This window comes from Equus asinus, chromosome 8, assembly GCF_041296235.1.
Source record: "Equus asinus isolate D_3611 breed Donkey chromosome 8, EquAss-T2T_v2, whole genome shotgun sequence".
Taxonomy (NCBI): domain Eukaryota; kingdom Metazoa; phylum Chordata; class Mammalia; order Perissodactyla; family Equidae; genus Equus; species Equus asinus.
The window spans coordinates 84165559-84189818 of NC_091797.1; the positions used below are offsets into that span (position 1 = coordinate 84165559).

The 24260-nt window shown below is 50.7% G+C and overlaps 1 protein-coding gene and 1 long non-coding RNA gene across 3 annotated transcripts in view; one reads left to right on the forward strand and one right to left on the reverse strand.

Annotated features, from left to right (window-relative positions):
* SRRM4 (serine/arginine repetitive matrix 4) overlaps positions 1–18854 on the forward strand; it is a 147677-nt gene extending 128823 nt beyond the window's left edge. Inside the window, exons 9-13 of the mRNA XM_014854568.3 lie at positions 5805–6109; positions 10555–10758; positions 13464–13574; positions 14433–14573; positions 16343–18854. Of these exons, the coding sequence (XP_014710054.3) occupies positions 5805–6109; positions 10555–10758; positions 13464–13574; positions 14433–14573; positions 16343–16616 (1035 nt within the window). The 3' untranslated portion in view covers positions 16617–18854. The remainder of the gene's footprint in view (positions 1–5804; positions 6110–10554; positions 10759–13463; positions 13575–14432; positions 14574–16342) is intronic.
* Positions 10752–14780, reverse strand: LOC123288048 (uncharacterized). Of its 2 annotated transcripts, XR_006531544.2 has the most exons (4): positions 14629–14765; positions 11968–12018; positions 11153–11367; positions 10752–10956 (listed from the first exon to the last, which is right to left on the reverse strand). It is a non-coding gene; the product is annotated as an uncharacterized lncRNA (long non-coding RNA). The 2 variants fall into 2 exon arrangements; XR_011505375.1 differs by lacking the exon at positions 11968–12018 and having other exon boundaries at positions 14629–14780.
* Positions 18855–24260: the final 5406 nt, after the last annotated feature.

Genomic DNA, 24260 nt, shown 5'->3' on the forward strand with positions numbered 1-24260 from the left:
CTCAGGGGCCAGGCAGCTGGTAGATGTAAGCAACAGTGACCCCATGGGGCCTGGGACCAGAAGAGCTCATGCCAATTATTGCCAAGCAGGAATGTGGACCCAACGTTGCCAGATCTTATTTTTCAACACAAACTAGATACAGGGTTGTTATGTGAAACCACCCTATTCTACGATGTTGGCAGTTCATTCAAATTTATTTTCAAACATACTAAGAGAGCTGAAGAAGGCACATCTGACACAAAGCACAACTTGGCCCCTCAGCTTCCCAGTGAGGATTTGGGGTGTTGAAGCAGACACTATTCATTTATATCCCCTCACCCTTACCCCCCACTTCAGGGCACATGGCCAACTTCCATCTTCCAATGTTCGCTGGCCTCCAAAGGCCACTTTGCTTGGCTGTGAAGCAGCCTGGACATGCTAGAGAATGGACACCCCCAGGTGCAGCCTTCAACCCATGAGTGGTGGGGAATGGGTGTATAAATACTCCAGCTCCCTCCCAGGTCTTCATTGGCTCCCAGAGCATCCTCCAGCCACTCACCGGGGCAGCTGGTTTGATAACACATCTTTTATTGGCTCCTTCTCTCTCCTGTCTCATTTCTGTACTCCCTCCAAAGGTTCCTTGCCCTCTCAAATAAACTACTAGAATTCAAATTCCTGTGAGAATCCATTTAAGACAGGTGTTATTTCCCTTGGTGATGAAGCAGATCTTACAGGGGCTGAATTTTCTTGCCATTCCACAAAAGGAGGCTTTTGTGAAGACATGAAAGGAAGGGCAAGGCTGAGATGGAGGAAGGGGTCAGAGTGGACCAAAGAAGAGAGCCCGGTATGAAGGTCCCAGGTCTTAAACAGAGGTCCTGGCTTCCCTGAGGGCATTGTTCCTGGACAACAGTGGGCCGAGGATGACTCCTCTTAGCAAGTATCCTGAGCACCATCTTGCAGCCACGCTGGGAGTACACACAGTGAGCAGTTGCAGGCACAGAAGAGAAGTTCCCAGTGGATGAAGAAGAGCTCTTCAAAGAGAAATTTTGAGAGGCCTATTATCTAAATGAGGAGACACGGCGGAGCAAGGGGGAGCGGACCTGTCATGTCAATGTCGAGTGGGCAACCGTTTGCATCTCCCATGCCGGAGTGAGTGTCTGGCTAGGAAGGAGACACTCAGAGATGAGGGGGCAGAGGCAAGATCACAGGGGTCTCTGTCCTCTGCCTATCAGGATGTCCATGACTTGAAGGTCTCCTTTGCATGATCATGGCTATCATCACCTCCCGGACACACACACACACACACACACTCATCCTGCCTGTGGCTCCCCTCAACTGTATCTTTCTTCCTCTTTGTGTGCGTGAATGGAGAGCTCTGGAGAAGGTGGAGTCTGAGTCTAAGAGGCTGTGAAATTCTCCATGCTTCTCTAAGGAGTTTATTAAAATGTTCCTGTCACCTGGCAAAAGAGACAGAGCCCATCAAGACTTGTAAAGACAAATCCAAATAGAGTTCAGGTGAAAGAAGCAGGAATGAATGTCTTCAGGCCGTCACCTCTTCCCCCCAACCCCAAAGTAGTCCTTTAAGCAGGTCCGTAGTGAGAAGATTTGTATGCTCGGCGCCTGCGAGGGCTGCCATGTCATGCTGGTTGTGCCGTACAAGAGTGACTGGCCCTGGAGTGAAACCCCACCCACCCTCCACTTGCCAAAATAGTCACGAATGCTGACCTGGAGATACATCAGCCCAGAGAACGGTGTATCTATGTTTTTTCTGATTTGTCTGGCCAGAGAGGGTGCCTTTTTCTAATTCCCGACCCAAGAGGAGCACCTTTTTGTAACCCACACAAAGTCACTTACAGGCTGGCAGCCCTGTTGTGTGCGAATGGCCAGACACAGTCCATCTTTTAATCTGACCTCCCAGAATAGCAGAGGGTGGAAAAGGAGTCAGGAGACCCGGCACGGCTTGTTTGATCTGGAAGCTTCTCGGGCCTGGAATTCTCACCAGAGCCTGGAGCTTACGCTGTTCAGAATCTGCCGATTGAGCCCTGGTGTGCTTTCCCTAAGGGTTCCAGGTCCGAGGAGGAAGAGCGGAGGGTGTTCCTTCTCTGCCACAGCCTGGACCTGAAACTTGATTCTAGAGGTTCTCTCTAGGTCACAAACCCAGCCCTGAGCTGGTCTCAAGACCCCAACCTTGAGCCAAGGGTCCACCTGGTTTCCTAGAACTATTTTGAGTACAATGGAAGCCAGTCTCTCCTTAAAAATCCATCAAATTCCCAAAGCTGGCAGTCACCCATTTGGACCCCACCAGGTCCTGATCACCCAACCATCTCCACCAATGAACTGAGTTAGGATGGGCCCAGGCTTCCAAGGGACTGTGGAGCAGCTTTGTTCATTCAGCAAGATTTACTGAGCACCTACTCTGTACCAGGCACTGGTGGGTACTTAGGCACCACACTAAGCCAGTCATACGTGGCCTCTACCTTCAACAAGTCCCCACCCAGATGGAGAGACAGGCAATAGGACACAGAATTACCCCACTGAGTAACAGTAGTGTGGCACACAGAATCCAGTTTTTTGAATGAGTGAGTGAATGAAAGATTGAATGAATGAATAAATGAATGAAATAGAGAGTTTTCTGCTATCCTGGCCTGAGAATCCGAGATGGCTTTCTAGAGGAGATGATATGTAACTTGGAGGATGAATAAATTTCACCATGTGAAGTGAGGAGGAGGGGAAGAGTGTTCTAGGAAGAAGAAATGGCATGTGCAAATGGCCTGGGGTTGGGAGAGCAACATACGGTGGCAGAATCAAGAAAACTCTCTCATCAATTGACTTAAGGTTGCGGGAGCCAGAGTGGGGGTGTGTGGCAGAGATGAGGTTTGTGAAGTACAGAGGGCTGAGTTGTAAAGGACATTGTCATCCATGTCAAAGAATTCAGATTCATCCAAAGAAACGGGACTTTTAAGCAAGTAGAGAGGTTGGTATTTTCAGGCACCAGAGCAAATGCTTTGAAACTAGGAGTCAAGGCTGGGAACAAGTACCTGGGGAAAGAAAAGCCCAGCCTGGATGCCCCAGGTAGCAAGCCATGAGATAGTGGAAACCGTTGTACACAGGCCCCTTCATGTTGTCTTCCAGCCTGGGTCCCTCCAAGGAGGGTTTCCTGGTTCACTTGTGGCACACTGGCCACCAAGCATTGACCATCTCTAAGGCAAGGATTCCACGAGTCCATCCTTGGACCAAGCCCCAGTCTGAGACACAGGGTCCCAAGATCTAGCTGCCCGGTGTGATGCTTTCCCATTCCCGACAGAGGTGGCGGAAACGCACCTGTCACCACTGCCCTCCCAGAGGCGGGAAGGATATGGCCTCCAGATTGCAATGGGAAGACAAAACGGAGGAGCTGAATGGGAATGTGGCCCTTCCGTTATTTTTAAAGAAGTCTCACTCTAGAAAACTCCACCTGGGCAACCTTATTTTGAGGTCCCTCCTCCCAAAGCAAAGCTGGCCAGCCCACCAAGCAGGTGAGGCAGCAGCAGCAGCGCTGGGTGCAACGCGGTAAAGCCGAACCATCACCTTGTCTGTGCGCAAAGCCTCCTGGGAGAATCCACAAAGGAAGTCCAGCCTCCCCGGCGCTGGGAGCTGACACCCTGAGACGTGGAGTTCTCTCTGTTATTCTCGCAGTTCCCGTCTCTCTGTCTCCCCCTCATAACCAGTTGCTGCGAAGGCAAAAATGGCTCCTTAAGAAAGCCCCAAAGTCCCCCTCCTTTAGGCCCGAGGTTTATGTGATCAAGTGCGGGGGAAGCAGGCTCCTGATGGTGAAGCCTGTCTTAATATTTCTGGGGCCTGGGGCAAGAATATAGCAGGAGGCCCATAGACTGTCTAAATGTTTATAAATCAAGCCAGCAAGCTTAAGTGAAATATGTTCTATCTTGGCATATATAAAATACCCTCAAAATGATCTGGAAAGTCAGATTTGAATTTAGAATCTCGGACCCCTCAGCGTACCAAGCCATAAGCTGGCAGTGTGGGAAGAACCTGCCTGGAGGCCCCCGCCCCTCCCTCTCTCCTCCCACCTCTTGCACCAGCCAACCCCGTGATGGACCTCCCGCACATGCGTGTGGACACCTCAGCCCGAACATCCACGTTCTGTCCAAGGAGCCACCCTTGGACCTAGGGGTGTGCACACCTGAAGAATGGTCTGTCCCGGGCGGATAGATCCATGGATGAGCCTGCCCAGACCCTGGAAGGGGGCTCGGGTCATTTAAACAGAGAATTCTGGGATCTCAGGTACCCAAAGAGTGGACTTGGGGGAAGTGGTTTCCAGGTAGTGCCTACTTGAACTCACACATTTCTTGCCCCATGAGGATGGTTATTGCTGGAAGATGGCCAGGTCAGGGTCCCTCTTTGCCACAGCTCAACACAGTACTGTTGGTGGGGGCCAGAACCGAACCCACTGTGTCATCCCAGCCATGAGACTGGTCTGAACATTTAAAGAAAACCATCCATTATGCTTCTCAACGCGCCACTGCCTTCCCGAGGACTGGCTCTCCATCACCTCCTTTACTCCTTCATCCCTCCTAGATTAGCCCCACACAGGATTCTGGGGACCTCCCCTCCTTCCCAGTCACCCCAAAGCCCCATCTCCAAGGCCCTCCCAAAGCTTTGTTGCAGGCACCCCCTCCCCGTGTCGCCTTGACGCTGCCACCTTAGAGAGACGCCAACTCTGGCCGCCATTTGCATTTTCCGCAAGGATTTCTTGATCCAGCTTGGGCATCTGGGGACTGACGAGGTTAGTGTTGATGGCTTGAGGTCCCCAGGCAGAAGCGATGCGTCATCTGTCAAGGACGCTGGAAAACCAAAAGCTCAAAGGTCAGGGCCAAGTGTGAGGATGCGCAGAGAGGTGTGTGTTTTTTCTTGTCATTTGCGACTCTAACGATCGACTCACGTTGCCCACTCTTCCCTTTCTCTTACACCTTACCTACCTACTAAAGGAGGAGTTCTTGCTTGGTAAGTGGATACAATCCGCAGACATGAGAGAATTTATTAGAAGCCACGCGAGACCTTAGCTACCTTCTCCAGGGGGAAAAGGACACACACAAATATCCGTAGAGAGCTTTTTTTTCGTTTGTTTTCAGTCAGACTATTTGACTTCCTTTTTTTTTTTTTTTGTCCTCCCTTTCTTTTCCCCTTTAGTTGAAAACTACCAAAATGTCATTTTGTGACCTTGACTTTATATATTTATATTTAAAAAAAAAACCTCTCCTCTTTATTTCATTTCTTTTCCCCATGTGATATTTGTTTAGGGTTCTATTCAGTCAACTTTTTCTTTAAAAAAGAAAAAAAGTCAAATTTATTGAGGATTTGGTTGAAGTTTAAAAATTTTGGCTTTATCTCCTTTTTTTAAGTTCCGAGACATATTTTTTTCAGGCCTATAGCCCCATTTCTTTTTCCCCTCCCCTTATTTTTATTATGGTTTTAGGTTAACGGTATTTACACCCCCGTTTCTATTACGTTGTCTCTTTTGTTTGAGTTCATCCATTAGAAATTAAATTTCGTATAATTTCCTTTTTCTTTTGTTTAATCTGGACCGCATGCTTTTTCTCTGCATGAAACTTAAATCTTCCAGTTATCCTAGCAGGGGGTAAAAAAATATCTCCTTTCTGTGGTATTCTTTCAGGAATTTGTGCTTTTGTTTTTTGGCGTCTCTGCTTTCCTCTCCTCTCTCTTTCCTTTCGTTACAGTGCATCATGACGGTAAACATTTCTTGGTTATTTAAACCCAGCCCGCAGGCTCAGGGCTCAGCAGTGTCCAATGGGTGTTTTTGCTTTCAGATCACTGGGTCGGGCTCTGCTGCTGACCTCTTTACCAAAACAGCCAGCCCGCTCACCACCTCCCGAGGACGCTCCCAGGAGTATGACTCAGGCAATGACACCTCCTCGCCACCCTCCACGCAAATCAGCTCAGCCAGGTCGCGGGGTCAGGAGAAAGGGAGCCCCAGTGGGGGCCTAAGCAAGAGCCAGGACCTCAACGGCGGCGACACCTCTGATTCAGGGAACTCCTTCACCACCTCCTCACCCCAGAACAAGGGGGCCACTCTGGAGAATCTCTCCCCCACCAGCAGGGGCAGAGAGTCAAGGTCAGTGTACCTGGGCAGGAGGAGGGGGTCCCACCTTAGCTCAACCATCTCAGTCTCTCACCTGAGCCCCGAAGCACCCCCCCACCCCAACCTAGGAGTCTTTTCTTTGCAAGAGGGGGAAAACTCAACTCAAACTGGCATAATTTTTTTAAAAACCCAAAGATATTCAGCTTCAGGTACAGCTGGATCCAGGGGCTAAAAAATGTCATTGGTAATCTGTCTTTCCCATTACATCTCTCAGCTCTGGTGCCCCCTCTGTTGGCTTCATTCTCAAGTAGACTTTCCCAAAGCATTGGCAGATATGCCATCCAGCTAACATTCTATCTGCTTAGCCAGCCAATGGAAGGAGAATGTCTCTTTCCCCCAAATTTCAGCAAAATAGCAGGGCAAGTGCTCGTTGGCTCTGCTTGGTGCAGCTTGGGCCATTTTCTAGCCCTGGACCAACCACTCTGACCCAGAGGAGCCTGTGCTTTTGACTAGAATGTGTCACATGCCACCACTGGAGCAAATGAGAGGGTTCTTCCTACATACGTTAAATGTGGGAGAAGTCTGGTTCTCTGAAGGAAAAGCCAGGGTACTGATATCAGGAGGAGGAATGGAGGCTGGGCAGGCCAAAAAAGATGTCAATTTTACCAATAATCTCAGGAGAAAGTCTGCCATTAAGTTCATTTTAAGCTGCCGTCACTTAAAAATATACCACAGTGTTTACCCAAATGCATTAAAAATTTATGTCCACACAAAAACTTGCACGTGGATGTTTAGAGCAGCTTTATTCATAATGGCCAAAACTTGGAAGCAACCAAGATGTCCTTCAATAGGAGAATGGATAGATAAACTGTGATCCATCCAGACAACGGAATGTTATCCAGTGCTAAAAAGAAACGAGGTATCAAGCCATGAAAAGACACAGAGGAAACTTACATGCATATTACAAAGTGAAAGGAGCCAGTCTGAAAAGGCTGCATACTGTATGATTCCAGGTATATGACACTCTGGAAAAGGGAACACTATGCAGACAGTTAAAAGATCAGTGGTGAGGCTGGTCTGATGGCGGAGCGGTTGGGTTTGCTCATTCCACTTCCGTGGCCCGGGGTTCACTGGTTTGGATCCCAGGCACAGACCTATGCACTGCTTGGCAAGCCATGCTGTGGCAGTGTCCCACATATAAAATGGAGGAAGATGGGCACGGATGTTAGCTCAGGGCCAGGCTTCCTCAGCAAAAAGAGGAGGACTGGTAGCAGATTTCAGCTCAGGGCTAATCTTCCTCAAAAAAAAAAAAAATATATATATATATATCAGTGGTTCACCTGGGGTTGTAGTGTTGGGGGGGTGGATGAACAGGTGGGGCACAGATGTTTAGGGCAGTGAAACTATTCCATATACTACAGTGGTGGATACATACTATACATTTTTTGTCAAAACACATTGGGTTCACAAGAGTGAACCCTAATGTAAACTATGGACTTTGGATGATAACGATGTGTCAGTGTAGGTTCATCGATGGTAACAAATGTCCCACTCTGGTGCAGGACGCTGATAGTTGAGGACGCTGGGTGTGTGTCAGGATGGGGGGTATATGGGAAATCTCTGTACCTTCCACTCAGTTTTTCTGTAAACCTAAAACTACTCTAAAAAATAAAGTTTACTAACTTAAGTATATATGTCAATTATATATTTATAATTTTATACATATATATATGTTATATATATCTATCTCCCACAGACAATGTCAGGTAAAGGGAGATCAAGCTATCCCAGAATGTCCAGACTTCTCGACTTTTTAGCCCGTCTTAACACACTTGCTCGATGCAGTTTTCCTGTAGAAAACCTTCCAGGCAGTTGTTTATGAGCCAGTTGTAATTTCACTACTTCATCACTCCCTTACTGTCTCTCACTCAAGAAATCACAGCAAAATGCTAATCACTGAGGATAATGGCACAGTAACAGCTAGTAAAACATGCTGATCACTTACTTTGGACCATTCACTCAGTTACTCCTCCCTCAGCTGGTTATCAGGCAGCCCCTAGATGCCAGCCACTCAGCTTGGTGCTAAAGATATGATCCTTTTCCTCAGGAGCATATAATTAAGATGCAGATGCAGAGATGCAGGAAGGATGGGAAAGATTTGCTGGTGCACGCTGCCATGCTAACAGTGGGGTCCTTCCTTCTTCTGGGGGTGGAGCTCTGCTCTTGTTCACGGGGCCCCAGGTTTCAGAGAGCCAGAGCCTTAGCAGTGAAGCAGTTAAAAGCTGCCTCAAGGACAGAGTACCCTTTGTCCCAGACACTTCGGTCCTGGACAAACAGTTTGGCATTCACACGTAGGCCTGGCCTCTGCTTTGCCTGCCCCAGACATCCCTGGCCTCAGTTCACACCCAAGCTTGGCTGGGAGCCAGGGCTGGGTCAGAGCAAATGTTAGTATCTCCAAGAACAGGCAGCGATGTTCCCAGATGAGAGAGGGGGGACATGTGTCTACTGATAGACTGCAGTGCTATTATGCAGGAAACAACCGAGTATAGTAGTAACAGTAACAACAGCAATCATCATAATGGCAGCGAATATTTGTCAAGCCCTGACTATATGATAGGTTCTCTGCCAAGTACTTTCTCTGGATAGTCCTCCTGATATATCAAGGTTTCCTCACAAATCCTTTATGGGATAGGTACTGTTGCAACCCCTTCTTAGCTGATGGGGAAACTGAGGCTCAGAGTGGTTCAGAAACTCGGTTAATAAGGGCCAGCACCAGGAATGAAACACAGATCTGTCTCCAGAACTGGAGCTGAGCAGCGCCTACCAGTTACCTGCTTAAATTAATTTCCTTGGACAGCCAAATTAAATAATTTAGACCCAGCCTTTCATGTTGAAATAGAAATGATCTTTAAATCCACGGCTCTTTGTCATGGCAGCCACAAGCAGAGGGCCGAGTGGAAGAGACGTGAGCTCTCAATCAGGGGAAGCACAGACAGTGAGGTGGGGGCTGGCGAGTGGCAGGGCAGTGGGCTTCAGAGCTGGACAGGTCAGGGTTTGAGACTCTGGGTGGCCTCGAGCAAGTAACTAACCCTTCTGAACCTTCTCCAGAAATCAGAGACAGTAATAGCGCCAGCCTCATAAGGTTGTCGAGAGGACTAAATGAGTGATGCTTCTGATCACCCGGGACACTAAGAGGCTGAAAATGTTTATCCCACAGATATTTGTTGATGACCTAGGATATGTATCAGACTGTCCTAAGTGCTGGGATACAGCGTCCAGAGACACATGAGTCCTGTCCCCAAGCTCAGAGTCTGGGGGAGACAACAACTATAGGACCAAGTGAGCCATCTAGGAATGGGGGAAGCCTAGGGGCTGGGGGCTGTGGTAACACACTGGAGGTCACCCGATCACATTTAGGGGGTGTCAAGGAAGGTTTTCCAGAAAAGGTGAGGTCAAACTAAAGCCTGAACCATGAGTAGGAGTCTTCAGGTGAAGAGGGGAGGGAAGAGGGTGCCAGCAGTGAGAATGTTCTAAGGCCTGGAGACAAGGGAGGGAGCAGGGCTAGTCCAGGAGGAACAAGTAGTCCGTGATGGCTGGCGTCAAGAGAGGACAGTGCCAAGAGCTGAGGCTGGAGGGGTGAGCAGAGGCTGGGTCATGATGAGCCTTGACATCCATGTTAACAAGATTTGAACTTGACCCTTGGCCCAATCCAAAGGAACGTGTCCTGACCGAGAACCCAACAGGAGCCCAGCGTGGCTCCAGGCAGGGTGGGAATGCAGAAGACAGGATGCTGTCCTTTGGGTGATTTTGAACACGGCTCTGCCCTTCTTTGGGTCTCAGTTCCCCCATCTGCGAAATGGGCTTCACCAAAGTTTCCCAAATTTACACGTTTCCCCTTCTTGATTTTTACCATATCCATGTACAACTGGTACTCCTATTTACTTTAATAAACTTATTTTTTTATACAAGGAAACTTATAGTACTATCTTGAATAGAACATTTGTATCACTTACCCTAAACAGAAGGCACCTGTAAAAATACAAGATTAACACGGTGTATTTAATTCTAGTTACAGTTGCCTGCCCAAGGCTCGCAGCCCCAGGCCTGCTCTCTCTCTTTGGGAGATTGCAAGTGTCAAAGAGCCGGTATAAACCCACTAGCACCCACCCTGGGCTTTCTCCTTAACATAATCAGAGGACTGAAAAAGCCTCGAAAGGGAATAAATCTGTCACCAAGTGATTTGATGGCATTTACCATCATGCCTAGGCCCAACGACCTAAAATACTCTCCAGGCCCCATGTGGTAAGCATCTCACTCTATCTCTGCTCCTCTTTGTGGCCTGGGAAGTCTTTCTGGAGGTAGTACGATGGGCAAAGGAGGAAAGGGGGTTCTAAGAGCACGCCAGCCTGGTCTAAGGTAGGGCAGTGATGCACCCAGACCAGCCAGCAGGCCACTAACAGGCATTCTCCCCTCCGCAGAGGATCTCAGTCGCCATGCCTGGAGTGCACCAAGGTGAAGAAGTCCAGCCTGGTCCCGGCCACGGCCCGGAGCTCCCCCATGAGAGGGTGCTCCCGCAGCTCCTCCTATGCCAGCACCCGCTCCTCCAGCCACTCCTCCCGATCGCCAAACCCCAGGGCCTCCCCCAGGTACACCCGGAGCCGATCCGCCTCCTCTGGGAAAAGGTGAGTGCAGTTTTGACCTTTGCTCTGTAGCGCTTTCCTCCACTTTCCTCTGTAGGCAGCTAGTTAAGGTAACTGGAGATGTCCTTTGACCCATGCGGGAGAGGAGTCAGACAGACTTGAGTTCGAATGCCTGTCCTATCCATTACTAGCTGGTGGCCTTGGGCCTCAGTTAACCTCTCTGAGCTTCAGTTTCTTCACCTGCAAAATGAAAACAATAATACTTAGCCTAAAGGATTGCACAGAGGACTCTGTGGTGCTTAGACCAGTACTTGGAACAAAGTGAGTATCAGTTAGGATTGTTGCTATTGGAGTGAGGATGAGCTCCTGTGGCTCAGTTATCTTCTGCTGCATAAAAAATTACCTGCAAACTTAGCATCCTTAAACAAGTACTTACTTAGTTCCTGATTCTGTGGATCAGCAGCTTGGGCTGGGCTCAGCTGGGTGGTTCTTCTGTTCTCTCTTGGGTGCATGCATGTGTCTTCTGTCAGCTGGAGGGTTGGCTGGGGGCTAGCTGGTTTGGATGACCCCAGCTGACTCATCTCTGCTCCATGTGGTCTCTCGTCTTGCAGCAGGCTTATCTGGGCTTGTTGAAGTGGTGATGGCAGGGTTCTAAGAGAGAGCAGTAGTGTGCAAGGCCTCTTGAAGCCTAGGCTTGGAACGGGCATGACATCCCTTCTGCCATTCTATTAGCCATAGCGAGTTCCAAGACCAATCCAGTGCAAGGGGTGCTCCTCTTAGTGGGGGGAGCTGCAAAGTCACATGGCAAGGGGCGTGGATACAGGAAAAAGAATCATGCCCCTTTTGGCATTCTACCACTCAATTCCAATAATCACTGGCAATTGCTCGATTTTCTCATGTGGAATAATGATGCAGCAGAACCTACAGACATGAGATCTCAAGGAACTGGAAGACACCATCCAGTCTAATCAACCCATGGCTCCTTGGAGCCCAGCTTCCCTCTACAAACGGGAATTTCCAACAGCACTCTGACTGTTGCTCTTTTGCAACCATATAATCAAAAAACAGCTGCTTGCTTGCTTGGTTACTTCAACACCAGTTCATTCAAAAGAAAGAGACAAGGCAGCTGACAGAAATATTTGATGTGATAGAGTGACAAAAACAGAAGAGCAAATCAGGCTAAAAGGGAAATTAAGGGGAGAAATAAAATTAAGTCAAGAGAAAGTGTTAAGTCCTGAAGGCATGTCCTACCATTCTGTATAGCTGCTATGGAGGTGGGCTGCAAATGTGACTCTGAGCTCCCTGGAAGAAAAAGCAAAAAGGGAAATTGTTCCATTAATTTATACATTATTAACAAAAAAGATAAGAATTGGACGATTTGCTCAGAGAGCAGTTATTTCTGATTTTTAAGTCTATGAAAAATGACTCATGTGGCTCCACAGAAAAAGGACACTATGTGATGTAGCAGATGGAAATGACTGACATCCTCTCAAGGTGCCCAAAAACATGTTTTTTCTTGACTGTTTCTTATACTGGCTCTCAATGCATAGCCAAAAAGCAAGTTGGCAAGAGCACATTTTCCAGGGGCCATAACTCCCAGGGCACTGAGAGTGAAGGAGCTATTCCTTACCCACACTCCTTACCTCACCCTTGGCAGCATGTAAGAACAGAGTCCCACAGCAACATTTAAGGGGCATGGTTATTAGATCACCCAGAAAGCAGGAAGGGATTAAGGAACATTTAGGTGAGGGCAGGTCATAGCAAGCCTGTTTTTTTAAGTTAAAAAGAACAGATGGGAAAACTTTAGTGTTTCTGTGAGGGAAAGCTGGCAAAAGCAAAACATGAGAGTGTCCCTACTACCCATTCTTGTGCTGATAGCAGACATTGCTAATCCATCACAGTGCTCTTTCCCACTAGGCCCATGGCAGACATTGCTAATCCATCATGGTGCTCTTTCCCACTGTACACAAACATGACCGTAGAATCCCTCTCAACCTTGGCAGTCACTACGAGGAGATCATAGTCGGCATATGTGAGATGAAAATTATTTGAAAGCCTGACTTTAGGGAGATAAGAATGAAAGGCAGATGTTCCTGGGAAACTGGAAAAACCAAGGCCATAGTTCCCTAAAAGTGGGAGGCCTTAGCAGAGACAGAAGAAGCCTGGAAGTAGCATAGGGTGAGTAATTTGGATGCACAACAAAGTAGTCTAGAAGTCAAGGGCACATTGTAGCCAAACAGACCTGGGTTCAAATCCCTCACCAGCTGAGTGACCTTGAGCAAATTACAGCACCTCTCTGTGCCTCTGTTTCCCCATCTATCGAATGGGACTGATAATGGTACCTAACCCTGTGATGTGCGGAGCATTAAATGAGAGAATGCACATAAAGCATTAGTTCCACGTCTAGCACATAGTAAAACACACAATAATCACAGCAAAGGTTTCCTCTGTGCTGGCTATGTGCCAATATGCTAGGTGATTTACCCTAATTTACTCATTTAATTTACGACTGCATAGGGTAAGTACTATAACTACCCCCATTTTACAGATGAGAAAACACAGGCCCAGAGAAGGGAAATCACCTGCCCGAGGTCACACAGCTAATAAGCGGCCAGGAGAGTAAGAATTCAGTAAGAGGAAGTTGTCGACATCATTATGAACCACCTAAAAGGGAGGGGATGTCATCCAGGACAACCCTGGCGAGCTCTGCATGCTCCTTAGGGGCGGTCTTCTTTCCTCTCCTCCAGGTCCTACTCGCGCTCTCCCAGCTATTCCTCCAAGTCTGGAAAGAGGAGCCCGCCTAGCAGAAGCTCTCGATCCCGCCGCAGCCCCAGCTACTCCCGCTACAGCCCCAGCAGGTACCGGCCCCGCCCCCAGGCGCTGGCCCCGCCCCTCGGGCCAGGCCCCGCTTCCCAGGCCTCTCTTTCGCGGAGGGGACTCTCTGGCCCCACCCCTCAGACCAGGCCCCGCCTCCCAGGCACCCTCCCTCGCTGAGATCTGCCTCTCTGGCCCCGCCCCCTCGGGCCAGGCCCCGCCTCCCAGGCCCCTCTTTCGCGGAGGGGACTCTCTGGCCCCACCCCTCAGACCAGGCCCCGCCTCCCAGGCCCCCTCCCTCGCTGAGCTCTGCCTCTCTGGCCCCGCCTCTCCGCCTCAGCCCTGTCAGCGTCTCCCAAGCCCTGCCCCTATTCTCTTAGGGCAAGCCCTGCCGGGGTAAGGATGGGGAGGAGACTCAGCATTCTTGGAATTCCCTTGTCTTAGCTGGAGTTGCAAGGAGGCCCCAAATCTTGGTGTCCTCAGATACCGCCCCAAACATTCCTACAGCCACACCCCAGAATTCACATTCCCGGCCCTCAGCCTCTTCAGACACCTAATACTACCCCTCATCCTTATGTTCAGAGCCCCCAGTTCTTACTCCTGCACCAGGGCCCGCCTAAATCATATGACCTCCGCAGCAACCGCACCCCATAATGCCCACCCTCAAAGGCTGACACCCCTGCACACGCTGGCCCCGCCCCACAGAACTCACCCCCGCAGACTCTCCCCACAGCCCTGTCCTCCTCCCTCCCGCCTCCCCTGGGGCCCGTGCAGACCCCATCGCTTGCCCCAGAGGGAAACGGGCACAGGTAAGGAGAGGAAGTGAGTGCTCCTCTCCCTCACGTTCGCACAGTAAGGCCAGGTCGGCCCCAGCTCCCCAGTAACCCCCCGCACCCCTTCAGGGAGCGGGACCCCAAGTACAGTGAGAAGGACTCGCAGCAGCGGGAGCGCGAGCGGGCGCGGCGGAGACGTCGGTCCTACTCGCCCATGCGGAAGCGCCGGAGAGACTCCCCGAGCCACCTGGAGGCGCGGAGGATAACCAGGTCAGGCCAGGAGGCTGGGGGCCCACTTTCACCCTCACTCCGCCCCGCTTCCCACCTGTTCAGGCCTCAGGCTCTCCCCGTGCCTCCTGGGAGCTGGATTTCAGGATTATGGGAGGCAGGGCCCCCTTTACTCCCAACCATTGATATTTCGTTCTGCTCAAAACTTCAGGGACAAAACAGCCTCCTCGCGGATCCCGCGGGGTCTGCAAGAAGGGGGCGGGGCCGGGGCGGGGCCTAAGCCGGGGTGGGGCGGGGTAGAGTGGGGTGACTGGTGGGGCCAGCCTGAGGAATCTGGTGTGGCCGAGGGGATGTGGCCGGGGTCTGAGGTTAGGTCTGGGACCGCGTAGGCAAGAGTAAGGTTGGGCCAGGGAATGGGGGCAAAGCCATGGGACAAGGCCTTTGCCTAGGAGTGGAGCCGGGCAGTGGTGACAGACCTCCACTCTCAGAGCTGCAGGGTCAGAAGCTAGGTGGATAGATCCATATGTAGTCATACCCTGAACCAAGTGTGGAGAGGGCAGACAGGATTGTTCAGGTGCCGAAGGGCCTTAGAGGGAGCCCTGGTGAGTGAGGGGAGAGCACTGGATTTCAGTGGAATCCTGGCTGTACCACTTTCCAGGTTACCTGGGAAAGTTTCTTCATCTCCAAGAGCTCAGTTCTCACCCATGAAATATTGGAGGAAATAACTCCTAGGAGCATCATGAGGATGAAATGAAACGGGGCAACGAGATGTGAACGCACTTTGTAAACTCAAATGCACAACACTAGAACCCGCTGTGTATCATTGTTATGGATTGAATGGTCAGACTAGGTGGATAAGGTTTCCTGTAACTGGTAAGGTCTTAGAAGAGAAGCCTGAGGTCCGAGTGGACACAGATTTCTCAGGCCTTGAAAGCTGCGAGAATGGTTGAGTGCTGGCCTAAAATTGGCTCTTGACAATAGGTTGGGCTCTTCCTCCTGTCCCTTTGAGGGCCAGCCACTCAGTCCAGAGACCCACAGGGGAGGGAGAATCCTGGCTGCCCAGTACCTCCTCCCTGGAGATGACCTGGAGGAGGAAAAAGAACTTGTGCCCCAGACAGTAAGACAGAGTGATGGCATCTTCTCAAATGTGCCACAGAACACCCTGCCCCAGGCTGGCACAGAGGAAGGGAGTCCTACACCCACTGCCTGGACCAAAGGTGTCCTTGGGGTGGACTTGGAGGAAGGCTGAGGTAGAGTGGCATTTTCAGAAGACTCTCTGGCTTCCTTAGTCAATCCCAAACAGTCCATCATGATGAACCCATTCAGTGTTTCCCAGACTTCAGTCACCCGCGCTTTTGCCTTGTCTCCTTACTAAGTGTACTATTATTTATTTAATTTTCTTTAAATAGATATGCCCTTTTTTAGAGGACCATACATTTATTTCAAAAGGAAACTTGACACACTACAGTAAATGGAAAATCAGCCTCTCGCCACAAATAGAAGGTTCTAGTAAAAGTAAAAATAGCAATCTACGATTAAAGTTTAGATGTAGATTCTGTTGTCAGCTGGAGGCTCTGAGCCCCGGGCTTGCTGTGTTAAAAAGTGAGATTATCACTTTCAAGACGTATCAGCACGAGGCCTCGACCTCCCTGATGTTCTCAGAGCTTCGAGAGAAGTGTAAAGGGAGGGTTTTTTCCTAAGGGGCTGGGGAATGGAAGGATACGGCTTTCCCTTGGGACCAGGCCCGGTGCTCCCTGGGTTGAGGCTGGGAGGAGTCTGACCCTCACGCAAGCTCCCTCTGGTCCCTGCAGTGCCCGGAAACGCCCCATCCCCTACTACCGGCCCAGCCCCTCCTCGTCCAGCAGCCTCAGCAGCACGTCCTCCTGGTACAGCAGCAGCAGCAGCCGCTCGGGCAGCCACAGCTACTCCCGGAGCCGGAGCCACGGCCGCAGCCGCAGCCGGAGCAGGACCCGCCTGAGCAGCAGCTCCAGCTCCCGCAGTCCCAGCCCGGGTTCCCGGAGCAGGAGCCACAGCCACAGCCGGAGTTACAGCTCCGCAGACAGCTATTCCAGCATGAGGCGCTGAGCACGGGCCCTCCCCTGAGCCAGCTGTCCGCGGGGGCCCCTTTCACTCTGCCAGCCGCCCCCACTCCATGCCCACCCTGCCTTCTCCTTGGTGACAGACATTGAGGGCTCCTGGACCTGTCCTTCCTGCTCTCCTGGGGAGGAGGAAAAGGGGGTACGGGGGCTTTAGCCTCTAGGTCAAGCTGCCAGGAGCCTCCACCAGCATCACCCTGGGGCTCAATTCAGGCCTGGGCATATGGAGAGAAGCACCCTCTGTTGGCACAAGAAGCCTCAAGGTTTTGTAGGAAGCAATGGGTTCATGACTCAAAAGTTTGGGCCTGGCCAGGAAAACGTGGAGAGAGTTCTGGTAACGCCCTGCTCCCTAAAGGACGCATACGGAAGGCCAGTGGTAATTCATCCCACCTGCCCTCCTGCCCGCCTTCTCCCCTCATTCAATCTCATGGCTGCACGTGTGTGGAGCCCCACAGGGGTCGGGGGAGATGAGAGGAGACTGGGCAGTTCAGGCCCAGGAGAGGGGTCAGCCTCTCCCCTCCCCTGACAGGCCAAAGCAAAGGCTCGACGGCTATTGGGTCCTAGAAAAGGGACATACATGAGCAGGGGATGGGGACATTTCAGTCGGTAGTAGGTGTCGGGAGGTAGGAGATAGACTCTGTGGTCATGAGATAGAAGCAAAAAGGACAGGGTCGGTCCGCTGCTCCCAGTATCTCAGCGTGGTCAGGAAAAGGAGCCAGTAGGTCCTAGCCATGGAGGGGCCACTACGTGCTTTACACAAAATGCCCCTTAGCTGTTCACGGGGACCCTGCAACCTCACTGAGAAAGGACGCAGTGGACACTTAGGACAGTTTGGTCTAGAGTCCCACTTCCCAAATTTGCCTCAGCCCCACTAGCTGGCACCAACTTAATTCCACGGGACCATCTGCTGAACATTCCCCAGTGCCATGGCCAGCTGCCAGTCCCCAGCGCCAGCCAGTCTGGCCTTCCCCTCCGGTTGGCGCCTGCCTGCCCCCTCCCCACTGCCCAGACTGCCACACCCTGGATCCTACCCAATGCAGCCGAGCCCCCACCCACCCACCCTCAGCCTAAGCCACCCCCTTTGCCTCTCAGGAATTTTGCCAGGATGGGGCACAGCAGCTCAGGTTTTGGGGGCAAGACCCAAATCCAGAGAGTCTCGGGGGAGAGGCACTTGGATGCTCCATGGCTTGGGCTCCCACTGGTTTCTTGTCAGCTTGGGAAAGCCCCGCCTTCATCTCTGCCCTCACCCCACCTTCCCCCTGCCCGGGGCTGGGCTACCGGGGTAAGTTGATCTCCAAAACAAATACCACCAGCTGCTTCACCCACAGAAGGCACTGCGAACAGGGGGCATTAGGGAGAAGATCCTTAAAATAAACTCCTGGGCATCCCCCTCACCAGCTGACTGGCCTTCCGGAGCCTTGTGGGTGAGTTTCAAGTTTGTGGTGGCAACAGCAGCACGACAGGGCATGGAAGGAGAAAGCCAGAGGGGGCAGTTGTCAGCTCTGGATACTGGGGCTGTGGGGAAGCAGGGACCAAACATTCTTTATCCCTCACACCCCAAGGAAAACATCCTTTTTCTTGGAATTAGTGACCCCCCCCCCCCCGCAATCTTTCCCATTACATCGCCCCTGGGGCCAGAAACTGCCCTGCACCCACCCAGAAAGTCCTTCTTCCACCAGAAGAGCAGAGCGAGGTGGCCCCAGGCAGCAGTCGAGCAGCTGGCCTTCCCATGATGCCCTCTGGCTCAGGCCTAGGCCCCGCCCACCAAGACTGATGGATGCCAACGCTGTCACCGCAGAAGGCCTGATGGCAGGTGCCTGGGACAGGGGCAGGTGCCCTGGGGGGGCATGTACAGCAACTGTAAATAACCCTCTTCCCCACCCAGGAACCCAGACTGGACTCCAGTCTCCGTTCGTGGAGACAAGGCCTCCCGGAGCCACAGGACCTCCTTAGCAGAACAGCAGTGGGAGGCCGAAGAGCCTTCCGTTTGGACTGCCTTCCTTCAAGCAACGCTAGGGGACCATTTTGCCTGGGGCTTCTAGCAAACCTTTTATTTATTTTATTTATTTACATTTATTTATTTATTTATATGACCTCTCTCAACCGCATGCGGTTGCCATTAGCAGTATTCAACTATTTATTTATTTGTATAGAGAGGTTGTGTGTGTGTTTGTGTGTGCGTATGGGAAATGGGGGGACTTCTAAATTATTTCTGCGCATCTCTCTTTTTTGTCGTCATGTCTCTATGGATGGGATTTGAGAGGCCCGGATGTGGGTAGGGATGTTGGCCTTTCCCTGAAGGTCAGACTCACAGAGCTCTAAGTCTGGAACATTCTGGAGTTGGCCTGGGAGCACGTTCACCCCGACGTCAGTGAGGTTCAGGCCTGCACCCCAGCCCCCTGCCCACCAGCTGCCTCACTGAGGTATCGGAAAGATGAAAACAGCCAAGAAGCTTGTGAGCTGAGGCGCTGAATTGACTCTCAGAGTCACAGGTTGTGTAGGGTTGCAGCCTAAAGTTGGCATGTTAGACAAAACCTGTACAAGCTGAAATTGCCCATGAAAAGGCATTAGGGAGACACCTGATGGGAGACCGATGTGCTGTCTCATGGCCAACTGACGTGGGGCTTCTGTTAGTACTTATCGAAGTAGGTGCCTTGTGTTTGGGAGGCCATGGTGGTTGACAGTAACATCTGGCTTAACACTGGGATGGCACTTGGAGCTGATGAGGTGCTCACACCATGAGAGTCAGGCAGGAGAGGAGCTGACAGAGGGACAAGAATAGGCAGCTCTTGATCTCACCCTTGCTCCAGGGCATGGATTAGCGTCTGGGGTCACTCACGGGCTAATGGAGCATACTGAGTTGGTTTCATGTAAATTACTATGCTTCTGACTCCACTGTAGCTAATTTCTCCCCATCCCCTGAGGTTTCCAGGCTGCTCTCTTCCTTCTGCAGTGGGCACACACTGCCTTGTGAGGAAGTATCAGCTATGCTGGGAGAAACACACAAACCCAAAGCAAAGCCTTTTTCTGTGATCTCTTGCTGTTCTATCAGGAGAGAGCACAAAGCTATTTCTAAAATTGGAAAAAAGAAACAAGATGAAAGGAGCAGCCAGAGGTCCCCTCAGGAAGGTCATTTCTGAGCCCATCTTGGGAACCAGGATCTGGCTCTCTGACCAATGAGCAGTGTCTTCTGGCTGCTGGCCAGAGAGTCCTCCCACCCTTTCTAAAGTTGCTATTGAAATGGCCAGCTTGCCTGGTCCAGCTTTGAGTTTGGTGCGACTTTTGCAACATTTCTGGTTGTTTCCCTGGCAATATGACTTTGCCCCAACCCAAGCAAGGGAGTACCCCTAGCCTGGGGAAAGTTTGCAAGAAGGCTGCTTAAATTGTTTCCTTGGGGGAAATCTCTGTCTCCCCCTCTCACTTGGTGTGTTTCTTTAATTTCCTTTTTTTCCGGTCCAAAAATAAAACTCTCGTTGGGGCACTGGTAACCTTGCGAACCAGAACCTCGCAGTCTCTGGCATGGCTGTTTTTCTGCCTCCTTCACCCTCATGACCTTCTGCTTCCAGGGAATGAGGCAGATCACCCGAACCCTGCTCGTGGTGAGGACTTACCTTAAAAACAAGCATCCAAAATGGGAGGAGGATATGGCTTGACGTCAAGCAATAAGCAGCACAAGCCCTTCCACTTTCCTGCTGTGGATATTCACCAGATGAGTGAACCTGCGCAAATTGCCCCCTTTCTCTGGGCCAAAGTTTGCACCTTTGAGAAGTGGAGGCGTTTTTGAGACACAATCCAAAATGTTGACTTGAGACCTGGGCAATTCTTCAAACACTGAGTTCACCGAGACGTAGAGAAAAAAGGAAAACATCCTCGAAGGTTTTTAGGAGCAATATGTGAACTCCCTCCAGTTAATTAAGCAAAGCTCATTCAAAGCCCTCACCCAGGAACATTCTAGGTCATCCAGGTGTAACTGCATCCCTATGTCTATTTCTTCCCTTCTTTGAAGGAAAGGCAGTCTTTCAGAAGCAAAACAAAATGAAGATGTTTGAAAGACGCAAGGGTCTCAGTCTCAGAGAGCTGCCATCACTTCATTTACTCAGACCCATCCTCTTTCCCAAAAGGCTTTGCTTAAAGAGGCCAAAATCCGGGGTGCTCCCAAAGGTTTGAAAGTACATTTTGGTTCTCAAGTCCCGCTTCCGCCTTGCGCTGTATTCTTCTCCACGAATATCCAAAGTAGTCTCACGTGCATGTGTCTTGCTTTCCTTTCCTCTCCAGCTGAATAGAACATTTTGTCTGACTTAAAAAAGCCAAAAACCAGGATTCCTCCAAACACGTCCCCTCCTCCGCTGGCCGTGAAGTCCAGCTGCGGAACTCATGCCACAGACGGTGTCATCGAGCAATGCTCCTTCGCACCCTCTTCCTCTCGCTTTTGCACCCATGAGCCAATGACACTGATAGAGTTGTCTCCCCTCTGTCTGTGGCCGTTGTTTGTTTTTTTTTGTTTTCAGAGGATTTTTTGTTGTTCATTTCTTTGGTGGTTGTTGATTTGCATTGTAAATACTGTGATGAGGGCCCCTCATCAGAACATGACTTATTTAATAATTTATTTCCTATTTATTAAGTGGTATTGGGAGACGAGAGGGACCACCTCTTCCCCTGAACTGCTGTTGGAAATCGCTCCATCTCCCAGCTCGAGTGCGGCTGTCTGCAGCGGGGGCATTATCGCCCAGGTAATGAGCGCTGGAATCACCGAGCAAATTGGAATTGGCAGAAACGGAGGCTTCAGTCATACAAATTAAGCTCAAATGGAACTAAAACACTGGTTATCTCCGGGAAAAGCTCATTTAGATGGAAATTAATTGAGGAATAAAATGCCTGTGCACGAACCAACTTCTATTAAAAAGTCACAACTCCTTGGGAAAAAAAAAAAAGAGAGAGAGAGAGAAGGAAAGAAAATTGTCATTCCTTTTCTCTGGCCAAGAAGAGCTGGGCCTCATCTTCTAATGAGCTGAGCCAAAGAGACTGGAACAGCATGCATTTATGGTTCTCTTGCCTCTGTGTGTGTGTGTGTGTCTGGAAGAAATGGAGTGGGTCTCAGTTTTATCATCTGTAAAATGGGATTTGGCCTAAGTGTTCTTGGCAGGAGGGAGGGAGGGAGTTCTGACTCGGATGCTGTGAGCTCCACACTGTCAGCTGTATGGTCCCCGTGTGTCTTCTGCTGCCTGTACGTTGAAGGGTATCTCCTAAGGAAGGAAATAGAGAACAAGGCATGGGTTCCATTTGCAGGGTGAGGTCGCAGTAGCTGAGTCCTGCAGTCAGATATGGGAGACCTCTAGGTGCTGCCGCCAGTTAATTCTCGTGGCCTGGGTAGAGCCCTCCATATTTACCTTGAACTTCTCACTAAGCCCAGCCGTCCAGGGTCATCAAAGGAGAGCCCAGGAGGGCTTTGTCATGCTCTGCATTTGACCACTGTTTGTTGTGTCAGGCCATTATTTTGTGCAATTGTCCAAACAAGCCAGTGACATAGTCATACTGCCATTTTTCAGATGAGAATACTGAGGCCCCAGGAAGGGGGAACTGATGTGCCCAAGCTCCCTTGAGGTCAGATCTGCCTGACTCCAGGCCCCACGCTCTCTCGGTAGCTCTTTCTTGCCGGGCCTATGCTGTGAGGACTTCTCTTTGTGCTGTATCTTTTCTCTCCCGATTCTCGGCTGTTGCCTCAAGCAGTCATTGGCCAAGGACCTAGGAGAATCCACCACATCAGCCCAGGGGTCTTGGTGCACCTCCAGGTCATTTCTCCATGTCGGGGGCTGCAACTCCCATCTGGAAAGCCCCAAACCAGGGGACCCACCACCAGCCCAGCTCAGCCTGAGTAGCCAGCCTCTGCTGGGAACGCCCACATCAGAGAGGAGGAGCGCCTGTGTCCTCCAGCGTCCTAGGACTTTGTCCTCTGCCCAGTGACACAGTGGCCATGGCTTGTTTGATATCTGGTGTCCACAGCTAAGCATAACCTTCCCGGGGTTTCCAATTTTTCAGCCTGTACGAAACATGTCTCTGTTCTAATAAAAGGTCCCATGGTATGGTGTTCTCGTACGTGGCCCAGCGTCCTCTGTCTACGTTGGGTGGGAGGGAGACAGAGCGGCTAAGGAGCACCTGGTGTATGCCACACATCTTCACAGCGCTCATCTCATTTCTTTAATCTGCAGAACAGACCTGTATGTATATGGGTTTCATATATACATTAATAGCGTCCATGGAGTGCCTTAGGAAACCCTTTCCTAAGCATTTTACATGCGCTCTCTTACTCTGTCTTCACTGCAAACCCTGTGAGGCAGGTTTTAGGATCTCCTTCCTCTGAGGATGGCAACTGAGGCCCAGAAGCACAGAGTCACTTGCCCAAGGCCGTGGAGTGGATGACAGGAGCCAGGCAGGCTGACCCCAGACCCCAGGCCGCTCACTGCTCTGCTCCACAGCACCTCAGCTTATGCAATGAGTAACCAGTTTTTTAGGTGGCATTGTTTTCCTCTGAGGCCTTGATAGCCAGGAGGAAGTTCACTGCAGAGCAGAGATTTGGGAGCTCAGAGATGTGGATTCAAATCTAGACCCTGCCATTGTTAGCCGTGTGGCATGGAGCGAGGATGGCACCCTGTTGGGGCTTGGTTTGCTCACCTGTAAAATGGGGACAGCAACAGCTACCTCCCTGGGCTGCTGTGGGAACTAAATGGAATGGTGGCTTTAAAAAAAAATTGGTGGGGCCAGCCTGGTGGCATGATGGTTAAGTTCGTGTGCTCTGCTTTGGCGGCCCGGGGTTCGAGGTTCTGATCCCAGGCACGGACCTAGCCACTGCTAATCAAGCCATGCTTGTGGTGGCATCCCATATACAAAATAGAGGAAGATGGTCACTGATGTTAGCTCAGGGCTCATCCTCTTCAGCAAAAAGAAGAAAGTTGGCAACAGATGTTAGCTGAAGGCCAATCCTCCTCACCGAAAAAAAAAATTGATGCATGGAAAGCACTCAATGAACGTTAGTGAGCATGATTGCTATCAGCAAGGGGAGAAAGATCAAACACAAAACAGGTTACCATGGACACCTCCCCTGGAATCTCCCTTGAGAATCATTTGGATGGGCTCCCCTCCCTGGGGTGACTCCAGTGCTCTCGGTCATCACCACCCACACACACACACCCCAATTTCTTTCTTCCCAAATAGCCTTGGGTAAGGCAACAACCAGTGTCCTCTTCTGAGGCTTCATCAATAAATAATAGTAATAATAATTGCCTTTTATGGATCAATTATCACGTGCCAAGCCCTTTGCATGCATTAACTTATTCCATGGTCGTTAACAACCTCATTTAGCCCCATTAGACAGAGGAGAAAACTGAGGCTCCTAGAGAGAAGACCACATGGCTAGTGGGTATTTGAACCTCGGTCTGTGGGCTCCGGGGCTGTTTCTGTTGCTCCTCTCTACCTCTGAAGGTGTGAGCCCCATCAACTCAGAGCTAGCCCTCCATAAGGGCCCCTGATGACCTTTTCTGGAAAACGTGGCTGCCAGGAGGTTGTCCCTGTGACGCCAGCCACCCCTCAGTGACTCACAGAGGAGGGCTTCGCCCTTCTATCTCCTGCTCTGGCTCCC